At 47.4% G+C, this 17,316-nt stretch overlaps 1 protein-coding gene across 4 annotated transcripts; it reads right to left on the reverse strand.

Moving 5' to 3' along the window:
- Positions 1 to 4,592: 4,592 nt before the first annotated feature.
- LOC120765865 (non-histone chromosomal protein HMG-14A) lies at positions 4,593 to 12,573 on the reverse strand. 4 transcript variants are annotated; one of them, XM_040091064.2, is made up of 7 exons: positions 12,524 to 12,573; positions 12,268 to 12,311; positions 11,048 to 11,077; positions 10,344 to 10,373; positions 9,834 to 9,884; positions 6,519 to 6,662; positions 4,593 to 5,307 (listed from the first exon to the last, which is right to left on the reverse strand). In XM_040091064.2, exons 2-7 carry the CDS (start codon positions 12,280 to 12,282, stop codon positions 5,260 to 5,262), a joined length of 318 nt encoding a protein of 105 aa, XP_039946998.1. In that variant the 5' UTR covers positions 12,283 to 12,311; positions 12,524 to 12,573; the 3' UTR covers positions 4,593 to 5,259. The 4 variants fall into 4 exon arrangements, with proteins under 4 accessions (XP_039946998.1, XP_039946997.1, XP_039947000.1 ...); XM_040091063.2 differs by having other exon boundaries at positions 12,268 to 12,370; positions 12,524 to 12,540; XM_040091066.2 differs by lacking the exon at positions 12,524 to 12,573 and adding an exon at positions 12,414 to 12,503.
- Between the last annotated feature and the right edge of the window lie 4,743 nt (positions 12,574 to 17,316).

Here is a 17,316-nt window from a genome sequence, read left to right on the forward strand (position 1 = left end):
TCATCCCCAGTGGAAGCAGCACACCTCACTTGCCAGGAGGGAGGCACTTCCAAAGGGGAACAACCATGCCCTGGAACCCCCTTACTGGGAATGCTGCCGAGAGCGGGAGGTGGGAGTGGACTTGATCACTGAGCAATCCAACATTTTTCCCTGTGTTATTTATGCTTCCTCCTCTCCCCCCCTTTTAAGAACGTCTGGAATTGTTTAAGATGTGTCCAATTGTATTAAGTTGCCTTTGAGAGCTTTATGGTGTCAATTGGATTCCCACTCTTAGGAACAGAGCTTTCCAATTTGCCATTTTCCCCTTTTCTATCACATTAGCACCAACTTCCTTTCAGTGCTTTCAGGTGTTACCTCAGCCTGAAGTTCATGCTAATCCCTGGACATCACTTCCATTTGACACAGTTCCAGTGATTCCCTGGTCGGCGCTGCCGGAGGAAGGGAGTGCCATTTCTCTGGGATCCTCTCCCAGCAGCCCTCCCTCGCTCCCTGTCATCTTCCAGCAGAGGTGGATAAATCAGGGCAGACCACAGAACCATGAAATCAGAGTGGTTTGCATGGGAAGACCTTAGAGCCCGTCTCATTCTATGCCCTGCCACGGGCAGGGACATTTTCCACTATCCCAGGTCGCTCCAAGCCCTGTCCAGTCTGGCCTTGGACTCTTCCAGGGACAGGGCAGCCTCAGCTTCTCTGGGAACAGACGAAAGGTGTGGGAGCAGTTCTGATCCTCCGCCCATCCCCTCCTTGATTCACCCTAGCCCAATCCAAGTCACACCCCTTCATAAGCAGGGGACGGTGGCCACACAAGTCACCAGTGACATCTGTCCCCTTGTCCATGCTCCCTTGTGACCACCTCCAGCTCCTCCGGGTACTAGGACAGTCTCTGGAAGCCGCGTTGGCGCTGTTCTCTCCAAGGACAGAGGCTCCTCGAAAGCCGCCCAGCACCGGGCCCGGGGTGTTCCCGGCTCCTGGAGCCCATCCAGGGCATCAAGTTTCAGAGCAGGGGTTCCCTGCAGCTGCACGGGAGAGGAGCAGCACCACTGGGACAGTCAGAGGGAGTAGCCATCGTTCCCATTGCAGGGATTCAATTTTCTTTCTCCTTCATCAGATTAACACCAGTGTTACTCCATTAACTGCCAGGGAGCTGCTCTTGATCTGACAATCAGACCTGTCCATGTGTCACAAAATCCCAGACTGGTTTAGTTTGGAAGAGACCTCAAATGTCCTCGTGTTCTGCCCCCTGCCACAGGCAGGAACACCTCTCACTATCCCAGGGTGCTCCAAGACCCATCCAGCCCAGCCTTGGACGCTTCCAGGGATCCAAGGGCAGCCACAGCTTCTCTGGGCAGCCTGTGCCAGGGCCTCCCCACCCTCATGGGGAAGAATTTAATCCCAATAACCAATCTAAATCTATCCTCCTTCATCTTAAAGCCATTCCCCGTGTCCTGTCCCACCATCCCTTGTCCAGAGTCCCTCTCCAGCTCTCCTAGAGTCTCTTCAGGCACTGGAAGGGGCTCTAAGCTCTCCCCAGAGCTTTTGCCTCCCCAACTCACCAACACACCCAACGCTCCCAGCCCGGCTCCAGAGCAGAGGTGGGTTTTTTTTTTTTTTGTTTTTTTTTTTTTTTTTTGTGTTTGTTTGTGTGTGTGTGTGTTTGTTTTTGTTTTTGTTTTTGTGTTTGTTTGTTTGTTTCTTTTGGGGTTTTTTTTGTGTGTGTGTGTGTACAGTCGCTTCTCTCAAAGGAGCAAAGGTAGATGTGGGATGAACCTGCAAAATCCTTCCTTTTATGTGCTTGGAGGGGTTGTTTTATTTTATTTTCCCTTGTTTCCCCCTTTCTTTACATCCCAAGGACCTCGCTGTGATTTCCATTCTCTGCTTGCTGAAGCAGCTGTGCCTTTTCCCTCGCGATCCTCCTGTGCTGCTGTTGCACACTGCTGATGGTGGAAACCAGGATGAAGTCTGGAGGTGCCAACTCTGATTTCCCCATTCCTCCCAGGACAGTGACCAGTGCTTTCAAAGTGGTTTTCAGTGGGTTTATTGTTCTGAGCAAACAAAAGCAAACGCTTGCCCAGCTCTGTTGAAGATCCTGTGAGCACACTGTGTGAGGACACTGCTGCTCTGGGAGCCTGCACCAAAGGCTGGATCATGGAATTACAGGAACATTTAGGTTGGAAATCCCTCCAAGTCCATTGAGTCCAACTGTACCCCCAGCACTGGCAAGGCCACCACTGGCCATGTCCCCACGTGCCACACCCACAGTTAAATCCCCCCAGGGATGTGACTCCAGCCTGTGCCAGGGCTGGACAACCCTTTCTTCTCTAATATCCAACCTAAACCTCCCCTGGTGCAGCCTGAGGCTGTCTCCTCTCATCCTGAGAAGCTGCGTGGACGCCTCACCCTGGCAGGGTGCTGCCAACACTCAAATCGTGTCCCATGGCATCACCTCAGAACCATCACTATCTTCACACTCATGAACCTCTTCACCGTTGCATCTTCAAGGTCCCCAAATGTTATGATGGAAAATGATAATCAGATCCACAGCAATCTGTGGGTCATTCCTAACCAGCGTCAGATGCTGCAACACCTGGAACACAGGGAAGAGCCGGCCAAGGACTTCAGGGAAGGCACTTTCTCCACAAATCCCAAATAAACCTGGAAGTAGGTTGGCTCAAGAGTTTGAAACCTCTCCTTTTCAAAGTAAGCCAAGCTTGGGAGCTGCCTTGGATTCAGTCTAGACACCAGGACAGCCGTGGAGGAGGGTTTGGCCTAAACCAGACAATCCATCAGTTGTGCAACTCTCTCAATACCCCATGGCTTCGAAAAGTTATGAATCTGAGCAAAATGTTCTTGGGCAATTTTCTGTACTTATTTGAAAGAGGAATTTGATTAGAACAATAGTTATAGAATTAAGAACAACTCCCACTCTGGCACTCAGAAATAACCAAAACCAAACAGTCAGTTTTATGTTCTGTGTAGCAACCTCTGCACTCAGACAGAGAGACACGATTTGGGATCAGAGTGACCTCATTCCAAAGGGCGTTTGTACCTTGGCGGATGGATGGATCCTGTGCTGAGAAAATACCAACTAAATTCAGCGTCTGCTGCTTAAATCACATGCTTGAGATCCTGGTGACTGGAGGCTGGAGGGATGGTCCCACAGCACCGGGGCTGGGAGAAGGGGCTTCACCTTCCTGCAGGACCGCAATCCCGTTCGAAGCCCTTTCAGAGAAACCACTGGGGCAGGAAATAACACAAATCTAAAATATTTCCAATACGCATTCTCTCCCTGGAGCAGTACGGGCCACTGGGATGTCTCACCGGCTGCTGGCTAAACCCATGGAGTCATGGAATCCTGGAATGATTTAGGTGGGAAGGGAACTTAGAGATCACCTAATCCATCCCGTGCCATGGGCAGGGACACCTTCCACTGTCCCAGGTTGCTCTGAGCCCTGTCCAGCCTGGCTTTGGGCGCTTCCAGGGATGGGGCAGCCACAGCTTCTCTGGGCAGCCTGTGCCAGGGCCTCCCCACCCCATGGGAAGCATTTATTCCCAATATCCCATCTAACCCTGACCTGTTAAAACCATTTCCCCTTGTCCTGTCACTATGTTCCAGTATAAAAAGTCCCTCTCCCTCGTTTTTATAGCCTTTTTAAGCACTGGAAGGGGCTCCAAGGTCTCCCAGAGCCTTCTCTTTTCCAGGCTGAACATCCTCCATCCTCAGCTCTCCCAGCCTGTCTTTGTAGAGTGGAAATTCAGTGAATCATTTTTAGATGTCAGTCAGGATGAACTATAAGAACATTTGGACTATTGGATCATGTTCCAGCTGGGATGTTCAGTCCCCCCCGGTTTTACCCATATCTCAGCACACTTCCACCAGGCACAGGGAATCCAGTTACTGCTCCATCAATTTTCACTGGAGGAGAGACCGTGTCCCAAAATCTCTTCTGGATTAAGGGAATACACTGCCAAGGAAAAAGCCCCTGAGAACTCCCTCACCTTCACTGCTGAGGAAGCTGGAGCCCCGGTAACCCTGAGCATTTGTACAGAACAACAGGTGGAGCAGCAGGAATAAAAATCCCCAGTGCCTCACGCCTGGAAAACAAAACATCCTCTAGTGGCCCTGGGGGACTGATCTGAACCCCACTGAATCCAAAACACTCTCGCTGGGATGCTGTTTGGACACAAAATACTCAAGCTCTTGGAATTCCCCATTGCTGGGCTGAGGAACAATTTAATGAGAGAGAGGTTTCTGCATTGCAGACATTTTTCTTCTTATTAAATAGATCCTGTAGTTGGTGATGGATGCGAAGAGACTTTCTATAAAAGCAGCTTTTTGCAGGAGTTGAGAAAGTTGTACAAAAAAGCTGTAACAACAGAACTGGGACTTAACCCCAGTTCACTGCTCTGGTCCAGTTCTTTCCCAGAATAAGGAAACCTGGATTAATGGGAAGTCACACAACTGAGGCAGAGAGGGACTCCAGCCCCAGCCAAAAGCCCAAAGCTTTCCAGCTCCTTGGGCTCTCCCTCTCCCACTGCAGCTCTCCTGGAATTTGGGAGCTATCTAGCAGCACAAGCAACAAACCACAATCAGCTTTTGAGGAGTCTTTTTTATTAAGATAAATCCAGCAAAATTCCTAACAGTGGGTACATACAACCAACCTGCCCTTTTTGAAAAGAAATGTTTGTATTTCATTTAAAAACAGGATTACACTTTTATTTATTTATTTTTCTTTTTTTTCTTTTTTTTTTTTTTTTCAAAACTGACAAAATAAAATTACATTTGGGAAACAACAGATTTCCAGCTCTTAGGTTTTTTCATGAAAATAGCTCACCTTCTTTATAAAAGCAACCCACAGAACCACTGGAATGTTTCACACGGTTATTTTTTTTGAGACCTCCCCACTTTAAGAAACCATACAACACATACAAGGGAAAAATTAAAATCTGAAGTCTGTAAGCATGACTTACACAAAAAGGGACACACTGACAGAAGTCAAAAGCTACCACCACTTATTCTTTCCATGTACCATACAAACTATTACAATCACAAAATTTAAAAACAATGACTTTTTTTTGTTGTTGTTGTTTTGTTTGTTAGGGATTTAATTCCCAAGTAACCGAGATGAAGATGTTCCATAATTAAATTCATGCTAAAAAAACCTGCATTTATAAAATAGTTGATAAAAATATTCCTCTCTGTTAACAATACAGCATGGAGGTACGGATACCAAATGATGGAGATACAGGGCAGGGTTAACATTACTCGGACTTGGCTTCTTTATCATCAGATGCTTCAGCAGCTGGTGCCTAAAAAAGGGGTTGGGAAGAATAGAAATATTATTGGTAATGCTAATTGGATTCCAATCTAACCGGCATCAAAAAGACACCAGTTTGTTAATACAGACATGGACAAGGCTTTGTGTGGATAGACAGGAAGCACGGAAAGTATCAACACAACTGTGGGCTGGTAATTCTTAAAATGAAAACATGGGAGTATTAATTAGTGAGGTAATTTTGAAGTAAGTGCCTGCAGAGAGGCAGAGGTTTGGAATGTGTTTTAATTAGGATCAACGATATGTTAGGGGAAGTTCAAGCCCTCATGATGGGGCACTGGAAGAATCAACCACAATCCTGCTCTGTCTAAACTTTGGGGAATCACTGCTCACCTTTCTCTACAAAAATGTGCTTTTACTTTTCAAGTCCACACACCAAACCTGCAAGACTCCCTCAAAGCCCCTCTGAAGCCACGTAGTGCTTTAACCAAGCAGCTCCCGATCTTGTTTTAGAAATGAAAGAATAAAGGAGCCTTGGCTGGACGGTGACACTCAACCCATGAAGAGACACCACTGTCAGCGACAGAACACAATGGGCTGGGCTGTGCTACGGGCAAAGAGAGCCCTGAGAAAACACTGCTTCACTATCAGCAAGGAATGCGCTGGGACAATCCCTCAGCAGCTGGTGGAGCCTGCAGCTGGACCTAGCAAAAGGCAGCTGAGATAAGGGAGCTGCCACAGCAAGGACGTGTGAGAAGAGGCTGCTGCAGATAAGAGACAAGACCGAGTCTACTTTGCAAATCTCTTGTTGAATTGTTCTGAGGCAAATAATAGTTTTAAAGAATTGTGTAGAACTCAAAAACAGATTTCTGGCCCAGCACCAACCCGTGCTGAGCAGCAGAGGAACCCAGCAGTCCAGAGGGGATGTGCAAAGTCAGCTCAGGGCTGGAGGGTGATGGGCTCCACTGTTCCTCAAATCTTGGGCACTGCTGTGAGCCAGCCCCAAGAGGGACCAGGGCCAGCAGACAGCACCTGCGGAAGGGCTCCAGCACAGAGCAGGAAGGAGCTGGAAGCAGAAGGCCGTTCCTGCAGGCTCTTCCTGGGAACTGCCCGGGGCAGGTACCACAGCTGCTCTGCCCTCACAGTGTGGCAGTGACCCCCCACCCTCTGGAGCCCAGCAGAGCTCCTGCAGCTGTACTTCCAGCACATCTGGCTCTGTTCCCAGCTTTAGTGGAGCTGAAGTACCTCATTAGTTTTGGTATCTCCATTTTCAGAGTGGTTTTCTTCTTTAGCATCCTCTTGTTTAGTTTCCTCTTTGCCTTTGGCTCCTTTCTTCCCTTTTGTTGCTGCCTTTTTGTCCTCCTTTTTATCATTTGCTGCTTTTTCTTTCTGTTGATAAAACAGACAGTGAGATATTAAATCCTAATTTCCACCTTGTACATCTTGTAGCATGTTCTCAACTCCAAAACTCACTGCAAAACCTCCTTCCAGCCCCCAAACTTTCTGTTGAAAAAGATGAGATCGAAGTTTCACAGGAAAAATGTTCTCCTTCTGTCTGTCCTGAATGTGTTACAGGGAAGTGCAGAATATAAAAGCAGCCGTGGCTGGGGTTAAAAGAATTCTTATTTTAAATAGGCATTCAATTAAATTAGCTAAAAAATGTTAAACTGGCCTGTACTTCTGCCCTGCTGCTGAAAGGCAGCCACAGAACGAAACCAACATGTGCAAACACCAGAATACTTCAGATGTGCTGTTAATGTAGCAGTATCTATTTAGAAAACTGTAACAAAGCTGTAGGCAAAGGTCTCTTCCCTTTCCCTGCCAGAAATATTCCTTGTGATAATAAACCACTTCCATGCCAGAAAAACTGGGGTTCAACATTTGCTAACCACAAGAGAGTTGCATTTATTAAAGTGCAGTTCCTTATAGGTGGATCAGGCTAAATCAAAACAAAACCCGAAACTTGATGCTTCTGTAGTAATAACTTTCCGTAGGCAAGGTCAGATCCTGACCCTCGTTAGTTTCACTTCCAAGGATGTGCCCCTTGCTGCCAGTGAGTAACAGCACTGGCTCAGCCCCTTGCTTGATTAACCTACTTCCCACAGAAGAACCAGAAACCCTGCAAGACCTGCTCACAGCTCTGAGTGAGGATAAATGAACATCACTGCATATACATATATCCACTCAGGAGATTTGTCTCAGTGGCTACAAATTACCAAAAGGTTACAAAAGAAGTTTACTTTCTTACTTCAGTCCCTCAGTTATTAATGCACAGTTAATTCACCTTAAAAATGATCTGCTAAAGGCAGACTCAGTGTTAAGGGGTAAAGTCACCTGACTCTTAAATTATTAAAAAATCACCAAAATTAACAGCAAATCCTCCAGTAATGCAGAAAATTTAGGGTGGGGTCAGTACATATTCAGTGCGTGAGGGTCTCTCTTTCCTCTCCAACCTCTCACTCCTCAGTCTGAGGGATTTCATCCCATCTGGAAAACTCTGCTACAGTGTGGTGTCAGGAAACGCTGTCTTGGGAATACCCAGCATCCTGGTGCTGTTTGGCAGTGAGATTTAAAATTACAATTTGTACTACGGCACTGCTTATCTGTTCCCTTATCCCAGAAAAAGAATCCAAACCACAACAAAACACTAACAGAGATAAAACCAATTCTCTGTGCTGGGAAAGTCCCATTTCAGAAAACACTGGAGGAGAATCCAGGGAAACCGACTTCCATGGCTGGACTGACTGGAGAGAAAGGGCCCCACAGGATGCAACAGGTCCTCAGCTACAGCATTTGTGTTAATTCTCCTCAATATTTTTTCTCTAGAGATGGCAACAACAGTTCAACAATCAGGTCGTGCATTTTAGAAATGACAAAACTCCTTTGCCAGCTCCATGTTTTTCAATATTGCAAAATTTAACAGGTGAAATCTACTCTGACACACAGGAAACCATTCCAAGATACTGAAGGCTGACAAGTAAAGCACCTGGGGCAGACAGGAATTAAAAATGCCTCCATAATTCTTACTCCATCACCCTTTCACTGGTGTTGATGCAGTTTGAGGAGCTCTGGAGAGCCAAAAACACAGCTCAAGTGTCCTGGCTTCAAACAACACCTCAGGAGCACCAATGCTTCCAAAGTCCAGCTGTGGGCAATTCCCAAGGCACAGCTCCCAGGGGATTCCTGCATGATCCCAAAGGGAGACCACACCACTCAGCTGTGCACTGGGGGCCCAAATGAAGCTTTGCCAGTCCCTTACAGACAACTCTTGCATCCCTGTTCCTACAGCTTTTCACATTCAGGCAACGCAGCTTTAGTGTTTAAACCCCGCAATGTTTCCGTGAAAATAAAAAACCCAAACTTGGGAAAAGACCCAAATACAGTAACGCGGATCACCCACTGCTGCCCTGCCCTGTGTGCCACCAGCACCTGCCCTGGGGCACCAGCCACTACAGGGAAGCGCAGTGCAGAGTGTCCAGTGCTCCATCCAGCCAGGAATGTGGTCTAGAATTCCAGCTGCACGGCCAAGATGGAACAGGAAAACCTCGCTGTGCACAGCAGCACCGAGATTACAGAGCTGAGCCCAACATGACACCTGGGGTTCTCTCTCTTTTCCACGGCATCTCTGCTGCTCCGCACAGAGGATGTGGAGGGGAACAGGAACACCTGGAAGTCTGCTGGGCCACAGGCAATTGCAAATTCCTTTTCAAAGGAAAAGGAAAGAGCTCCTGGTTCCTAGCCCATCATCTCCCTCTGCAACCAAAGCATCTCTCCCCGCTGTGCTTTGCCCGCCTCATTATCTCAAACCACAAGGAAAATATGTGATGGGAACAGGTTAAAAACAATCCCTTAAATTTCCTTTTGTTTTGCTGTTGTTTGTGTGTGGTTTTTTTTTTTTTTTAATCTGCAAAATCCTAAATGTTTACAGAAAAATCTAACAAAAATGCACTGCAACCTGATGGCTGGGAAGTCTGATGAGAAGGGGATGGAAAGAAATCCCTCGTGGATTGCAGAACTGCCCCCTTTGAAATTTCAAACTGTTGCTCCAAACTAAAAATGAGCTTTAACTAGTTTCTTTTTTAATTATACTGTCAGACATGCCAATGTTTTTGACATTTACAGAAATATGCGGCTGAAGGGGTCTCTAGAACTCTGAGTGATTAAAACGTGATAAACTGATAACTAACTGCAGAGAAGGCCTCAGAATGTAAATCTAGTAAGAAACTGTAATTAAAAGCACAATTTCCAATGCCTCTTCTAATTGAGTCTCTGATCTCTATTCCAAGCATCATTTTCCCAACAATGCACTATATGAAACTTCAGAATGGCCTTGTAAAGCAGCAGCAAAGCCTCACCACAAGGGATTTCAAGTCTGCCCAGTTTACCACATTCCTTCAGTAGAAATTAGATAAAATTATGTCTTTCCCATTCTTTTAGCTCACATAATTCCATCTTAAAGCTTTCGGGACAATAATGACAAAGCAAAGTGGTTAACGTGGAGGGGTTTATCCCTGTAAATACCTCAAGAAGGAAAATATAACTTCAGTTCAAGACCCTTACCTTAGGTGCTGCCTTTTTGGGCTTTGGCTCCGGTTTGGGTGGAGCAGGTTTCTGCAAAAAAACCCACAAGAAACAAGGTGAATATCAGAAATAAATATTTATTTTTATACTTTCATGAGCATTATGTTGTTAACTTTTAAAAACTATTTGTTGGCCCTGTGAAATATCAACGGGCAAATTACCAGGCAAAGGAGAGAGCAGGTGATTTACAGAGCCACGAGCATTTGTATGGAGAAGCCCTACAAGGCACAAATCCATCCTGAAATCTGTATTCCTTAACTCTGGATCCTTGTGCCCAGATGGAATGTGCACTAACACAGACGTTGTATCTTATGTGACAAGCCTGGGATGTGGGGATGCTCAGAGAACAGAAACGTGGAAAGGGAATTTTAAATATTGCAATACTCCAAGTGTGCCTTTCCCAATTCTGAGGGAAAAACCCCAATAGTTTATTTTTAATTGTCTCCATCCCAAGTGATAAAATATTAAAGGATAAATACAGATACTCACAGCAGATAGTCTGGCTGACCTTCTCTTTGGCTGCGGAAGGAAAGATATGTCAGTAAAATTCGGAGAGCACAAAAACCACATCTTTCTCGTACCTGTCACCCCAAAATAACGTGGCATCATGAAACCACATAGAAATCTATGATTTGTGAAATTATGGGCATTATGGTGAGGACCTTGATGCTTCCCCATCCCTGGAAGTGTCCAAAGCCAGGTTAGATGGGACTTGGAGCAACCCGGGATGGTGGAAGATGTCCGTGCCCATGGCAGGGGGTGGCACTGGGTGAGTTTAGGATCCTTCCAACCCAAACCATGATGTGATTCCATGATCCTTGTGCGTCTAGCTCAAGATATTCTATGACTTCCTGTAAGTGCATCTTTGCTCAGCAGTTCTCTGCTGCCACCACTTTACTCTGCTGACACGGTAACGGCTGAAGTTTCTTTGCTTGCAAGAATGATAAGGCTAAAAGGGACGTGTTCCCACCCGAACCTGGCCCCGACCTCAGCCCAGGGAAGCTGCTGGACCCCCAGCACCACCTTGGGTGGCACCACCTGGCATCTCAGGGGACAGTGATGGCCCCGAGCACCCCAAAACCAGGCAAAGGCCACCCCCAGGGGCTGAACACCCCTCTTGAGCTGCCTGGGTTTCCCAATTTCTGCAGAAGCCCACAGGAATTCTTAGAGTGGGGACCACGCACAATTCTTACCTCCTCCTTTGCCTCGCCTTCAGCTGGAGCCTGCAAAGAAAGTGAGACACTGACGTGAGAAGGCAACACCATCCCCTGTGACTCCACCCGAGCCCTGAGGGGAGCGGGGTGGGGGGGGGCTCACAGGGCCTCCCAACACCACCCGCAGCAATGGCGGCCTCCCCCCATCCCCGCTGCCTCAGGAACTACAACTCCCACAATGCCCCGCGGTCGCCGCCGCTACGCCACCACGCCGTGTTCGAAAAGTTCCCGCCAATTTCCCCTCACACAACAAGGTCGCCGCGGGCCCCGCAAGGACAATGAGGGACAACCGGGAAGGCGGCGATCGCGCCCGCCCGAGGCGTTTCGACTCGGTCTAGGCCCCCGGCGGGCCCGTCCGGGGCCGTGAGGCGCCTGGACCGGGTCGAAACCTCTCGGGCGGGCGCCCCGATGACTGAGGCACGACTGCGTCCCCGCCCCGCCCCCCTCAGCCCGCGCTGTGAGGGGAGGGGGGGCCGCCCCATATTCCCGCTGCCCCAAAGTTCCGGACTACGGTGATAAATCCCTTTTCCCCGCTTTCCATGAAGGCCAGTTTCAAATTCTGCGCCGCCTAATGGCCCCAAATTACCATTGCACAACCATCTGGTATGACAAGAAGTGGGAGGCAAAAAAAAAAAAAAAAAAAAAAAAAAAAAAAAAAAAAAAAAAAAAAAAAAAAAAAAAAAAAAAAGAGAACAAAGGCAAACGCAGGAGAAAGAGGCGACATTTAAAGGCGAATCCAGCCGTGAATGGCGCGATGGGGATTAAAAGGCTGGCGGAGGTGGGTGGGGGGCTCTGGAGGGGTCGTGGCGCAGGTTTTGGGGGGGGTTCGCTACCCCGCGTTCTCCACAGGGGCAGCACAGCACTATGGCTGTTTGTAATCCAGCATGGAGACACTGCTGCTCCAGCCTTCTCCTCCTTCCCAAACAAAACAGCCCAAAAGTGAACTCGCCGCGCTGCCCTGCCCGCCCCGAGCCCTCTCCCGCCGCTCCCCGCTCCGCTCTAGGACATACACCAAAAATTAAAAATGCAAAAAAAAAGAAACCAACCAAAAAACCCAAAAACTCCACACACACGCGCGCGCGCGCGCTAATTTTTTTTTTTTTTAACAGCTAAATTTCCGCGATTGCCGCTTTAATCTCTCCCCCTTCGCTCCCCATCTGCCTTCCCTCCGTTTTTAATTATTTTTTTTTCGTACTTACCTTTCTTTTGGGCATAGTTGCACCTTAATAGTTGATTGCAAAACCTAATAGAGATAAGATACCGAAAAATAAATGGAAGCGGCGAAAAACTGTTCCGACCGTCCTGAAAAAAAAAAAAAAAATAGACAGGAAAAAAAAAAACCCACCCAAAAATAAAAAGGAAGATGTTTAAGGGACCAAGAGTTAATTGCGGCAAAAACTGAACCAAAAAAAAAAAATCCCCCCCTCTTTATTGCAAACAGTAAAATACACCAACACGCAACCAAACTGCATGAATGGGGAGCGCGAGATGGGCCCGGCCGCTGACTGACGGCCGCAAAGGCCAATCGGGGAGCGGGGAGCGGCGCGGGGGCGGGGCGTGGGCGGGGCTGCCGTAGCGCGAGCGCCGCGCGCTTTCCGCGTGTGCGCGGTCCGGAGCGCGGCCCCGGCGCCGCCGCCTCCGCCCGCCCGCCGCAGGGCCCCGCGCCGCCGGCCCTGCCCGGCCCGCCGCCCTCCTCGGGCCGCCCCAGAAACTTCCCCGAAAGTTCCCGCAGGCCGCAGGACCACAACATGGCCGCCTCGGCCCCGCGGCCTGCGGGAGCGCGGCCGGCGCCGCCGCTTCCCGGCCCTGCGGTACCTGTTGGAAAGGGCCGCGGCCCGCCCGTGGGCTCGGCCGGCGCAGGGAGGGGGTCGCGGCCTTTGTCCGGGCCGGCCCCGCGTGGGGTGAGCGGGCGGTTTAACTGGCCCGCGATTGTCTGAGCGCTTCGGGCTCTCGGTGGTCTCTTGGGCTCTTGCACCTCGGATGACGCCGTTGGGGTTGGCCCCGGAGCGGGGCCTGCGAGCCTGAGGTTGTTCACAAGGTGAAGTCTCACATTTCGGCACGGATTAAGGAAAATCAGCCCTCGTTTTCATCGTAGCTGCAAATGTCTGGCAGTGCTTCCACCATCAATTTTGTGTATTTCCGAAGGGAAAGCACAAGGTGTATTAATATCGCCTTCAGGACCAAAGCACTTCGCAGTAACACTTGAAGCAGGAGCTTGCTGCTCTGAGGTGTCACTGTTCCTGCCCAAAGCCAGGACAGCCCTTTATATAACCTACAATAAAGTTGATTCTGCAATCTTCCTAGAAAGCTAGTACCAGCCTTAATCCTCCCCAAGTTTTCCCCAACATCTAAACTCTACTTTGGTTGTGAATTTCAGCTTCCTTGTTCCATATCCGTCAGATCCAAAGGACGATTAACGAGCATCAAATTCCAGTAACACTTTACAGACTGCGTCGTTTCACATAATACTATAACTTTCTCCCTAAAACTTAATTTTTCTAGACTAAACAAATTCTTGGAGGTGTCATGATCTCATAGGCCTTATTTTCTAAACCTTTTGTCATTCTCAGACTCCTCTGGACTCCACTTCGCGTTTCTGTCCAGGCCTGTGTCCAGTAATCAGGTTAATTAGGTAACAGATCTGAGCGTGGCGTTCGCAGAGTCAGCAACAGCATCACCATGTTGGTTCAGACTCCTCCTGATCCCCTGTAATCCTTGGATCCCTTTCAGTGCTGCTCCCTGAACAGCTGTTCCCCAGTTCTTGACAAATTCATGGTGACTTTTTGATTTGTCACTTGTTACGTCACCTCCCTCTCCAAGGACTGAGATGTCAATAGTTTATTATCTTCTTGCACTTTGCAGTTAAGCTGAGCAATTTTCCGTCCACGGAGGTACCCTTCTTCCCCTTCCTCCAGTCAATGTTGATCCATCAATGCCGTGATTATTTTGTTAAAACACACCAGTTATTTAAGGATGGCTCTGACTGGCCTCCTTAATTATGGGAAAGGCATTTGCCAGCCTCAGTGCAACCACGTAACCAAATTCAATCATGCCTCCTTTGAGTCCTCCTGCATTAATCAAGATTTTAAATAGTGTTTCCAGTAGTTTTCTCCATCTTTTGAATTAAATCTGGCCTGAAACACATTTCAGCTCTTGGTCTCTGAGTTCTCTGTCACCATCAAGATTTGTGCTTGTGTTGCCTCAGGAGGTTTGTCCTGCCGCCCTGCAGTTACTCTTTTATCCTTTCTATATTCTGGCAGAAGTCTTTGTGGAAAAGAAATGGGAATTTACTGAAGGGACTGTCACCATCTTCTGAACAACTTACACAACCAACAGTTTGGATCAAAGTGCGCAAGTGAAGCACAGATTTAAAATTCACAACTGATTTTTGCATTACATTTGCTCTGCCTTCTTTTTCACCTTTACATTTTCTCAAACACTTTTATTTAAAGTAATAATTAAAAAATGCATTAAACCACGAAGTGACCTAAGTAATGCCTAGTGAGAAGGTGATTTCCCTCTAAAGAGACAGGATAAGCTGCTGTGAGATGCTGTTATACTTCAAGTTACAATGGCTGTTACTATGAAGGAAATTACAGACCTGCTTGTAGCCAGGAGAATGAGTTTATTCTGGACTATTAGTTTGTAATGTGACTTTTTGGATGTTTTTGCCCAAAATGGCATTTTTTATTCAGTACAAAAATCACCTAAAACTGAATTTATGAATCATCTCAAAGGAACAAATCAAAAATGAATCTTCTTTTTATATGTGCCATTGTTTCAATGAGAAAATTCCATGCTAAAATTTGATTTCTCTTTCTATAAGGAGTCGTTGACTCCAGAGGTAAAACCATCCCGCCTTTAAACAGAAACGTGGGGCTACATCAGACCAAGAGTGACCAGCACAGGATGGTCAGTCCCGACAGCCCACACTGAACTTACAGAGCGATGCTCAAATGCTGAGGAATGGTTTGAGAATCGGGAATGGCCTGCAGAGGAGGAGAGCCTGCTCCTGATATCAGAGATCTGTAGTACTTCAGGAATGTTTTCCTGGACCACCTTCTTGAACTGCAGTAGATCAGAACATTCCTGAATAAAGGCAGAACAGACGTGACCGCCTTCTCACCTTCCTGGAACAGGCAGTCAGACACATGTTCCTTTCTCATCCCTTTGTGTTGAAATTCATGGGGGTTGGAAGGTTAGGAGATTCTTTTCCACACATTCTGCTCTCAGCCTGGTTCGTTTAACTGTGCGACAGCCCCACAGTCACGAGTTCAGAGGAAGGGAAATTAGGATTCTGTGTGTGTTGTAGTCATGGCACATATGACCAGTAATAATATATATATTTTGTGGCAAGATACCACATTTTTGTGTTCTGTGCCTGGTGTTTAAAGTGTCCTTCTGCCTTATTTTATATAACTTTTGGGATGAGTGGATTATTGATCTACAGAAGAGGTTTGTGCTTGGTTAATTTTATAGTTTGTCCTGGGTAAAAATTGATTTTTGTGTCAAATTCAGTATTGATTGCAATAAAACATTTAGAGCTTATTAATTTGGGAAGATGAGGGTGAGGAATTTAGGATTCTCACTGAGTCTGTTTATCTGTGCTTCAGTAAAACCTTTGGCTTAGTTACTGCTTCTTACCTGGTCCCCGATAGTGAAGGCGTGATGAATTGTATTAAACACAAAACACAGGTAAGAGGATACAAGAATCTAGGTGCATCTAGGGACTTCCGAGCTTCTATCCCAAAGCAGGAGCTCACACTGGAGTTGTCTGGACTCCCCTGATAGTCAAGAGAAAAATGCTGGCACCTTTGGGAGCTGGTGCACTCCATTCTAGGACAGATGTTCAATCAGGCGTTCTAAACCACAAAATATATTTCCTCATTTAACACAAAGGAGATTATTCACAGATTTGGTGCATAAAAAGAAATGGAAATGTCTATTTACTCTTACAACACATTGGTACAAGCTGCCCAGAGAAGTTGTGGACTCCCCATCCCTGGAAGTGTCCAAGGCCAGGTTGGATGGGGCTTGGAGCACCCTGGCATAGTGGAAGGTGTCCCTGTCCATGGCAAGGGGTGGCACTGGATGAGCTGGAAGGTCTCTTTCAACCCAAACCATCCTGAGATTCTATGACATACCAGGTTTTCAGCCCAAATATCTGGAATAGTTATTCTGTTAATACTGTTTTAGGACACTTTGCTCAACTGGGCCTTCAAGGGTGGCTGCCCTGAAAGGCCAAAGACACAATCGTGAAATCTGCCAACAGCCTTGTCTGTCCCTGGTTCCTTCTGATCCAGGGCTGGGCTGGACAGAACACACTTTGTGCTCTGAACACTAAATCCTGCCTTTCTCAAGCCCATCCTGTGAGAAACCTGCAGTTCTCACTGGATGTGAGCTCTGAAAGGAAGCAAATGGGGCTGCAAATCAGTATCTGCTGCCTGCCATAAGGTGTTGGAGGTTTTTACATACTTGGAGATGGCATTCACAGTCTTGGACTTTGCAGAGGCCTTGGGGTCTCCTGAGTCAGCTTTGGTCAAAGGGTCTGCTCACAGACTTGCTCACCCTCAAATTCTCTCAGAATCTTCAAATGGCTTCTGGGAAGACTTTGAGTAAAATAACTTCAAAATCAGTGCTAAAGGTAGGATGGTTTGTGAAACTTCGCTGAGCTTTCTTAGTCACAGCCCTCTCAGTTACTTGCTGAGTCTCCCTGGGAATGGATTGTAAAAGCTGGGAGCACCAGCCGTGTCCTGAGGCTGTGTGTAGAAGCAGTTTTACCCACTCCAGGGGTGCAGGGAGGCGCATCTGGCAATGGTTAGGTTGTTATTATTCGCTGTGTCTATTGATTCTACCCCAACCCAATGCTTTGGCGCGAGACAGATCCTCAGGCAAGCTCATGAGTTCCTGTCTGGGAACTCCCTACCCTCCTCCTCCTCCTCCACGAACACATGCTAAAAACTCACTGTGGTTTTCTGCCCAATTATGTCTTCTCTGCATGTTCCTGTTAGCCCTCCATGGCGGACTGGTGTTAGAAATCATCTTTCAGGACTCCTGCTCCTGCCAAGACTGAAAAATTACTTATTGTGTGTTTGAAGTTTTTCTAAGTCGTGTGTCAAACTCTGGTTTTTACACAATTATCTTCATGTTTGGCTTCATAGAATCCCAGAATCCTAGGAAGGGACCTTAAAGCTCATCTCATTCTACCCCCTGCCATGGCAGCAACACCTTCCACTATCCCACATCCA

The sequence above is a fragment of the Hirundo rustica genome, chromosome Z (assembly GCF_015227805.2).
Source record: "Hirundo rustica isolate bHirRus1 chromosome Z, bHirRus1.pri.v3, whole genome shotgun sequence".
NCBI classification, from domain to species: Eukaryota; Metazoa; Chordata; class Aves; order Passeriformes; family Hirundinidae; genus Hirundo; species Hirundo rustica.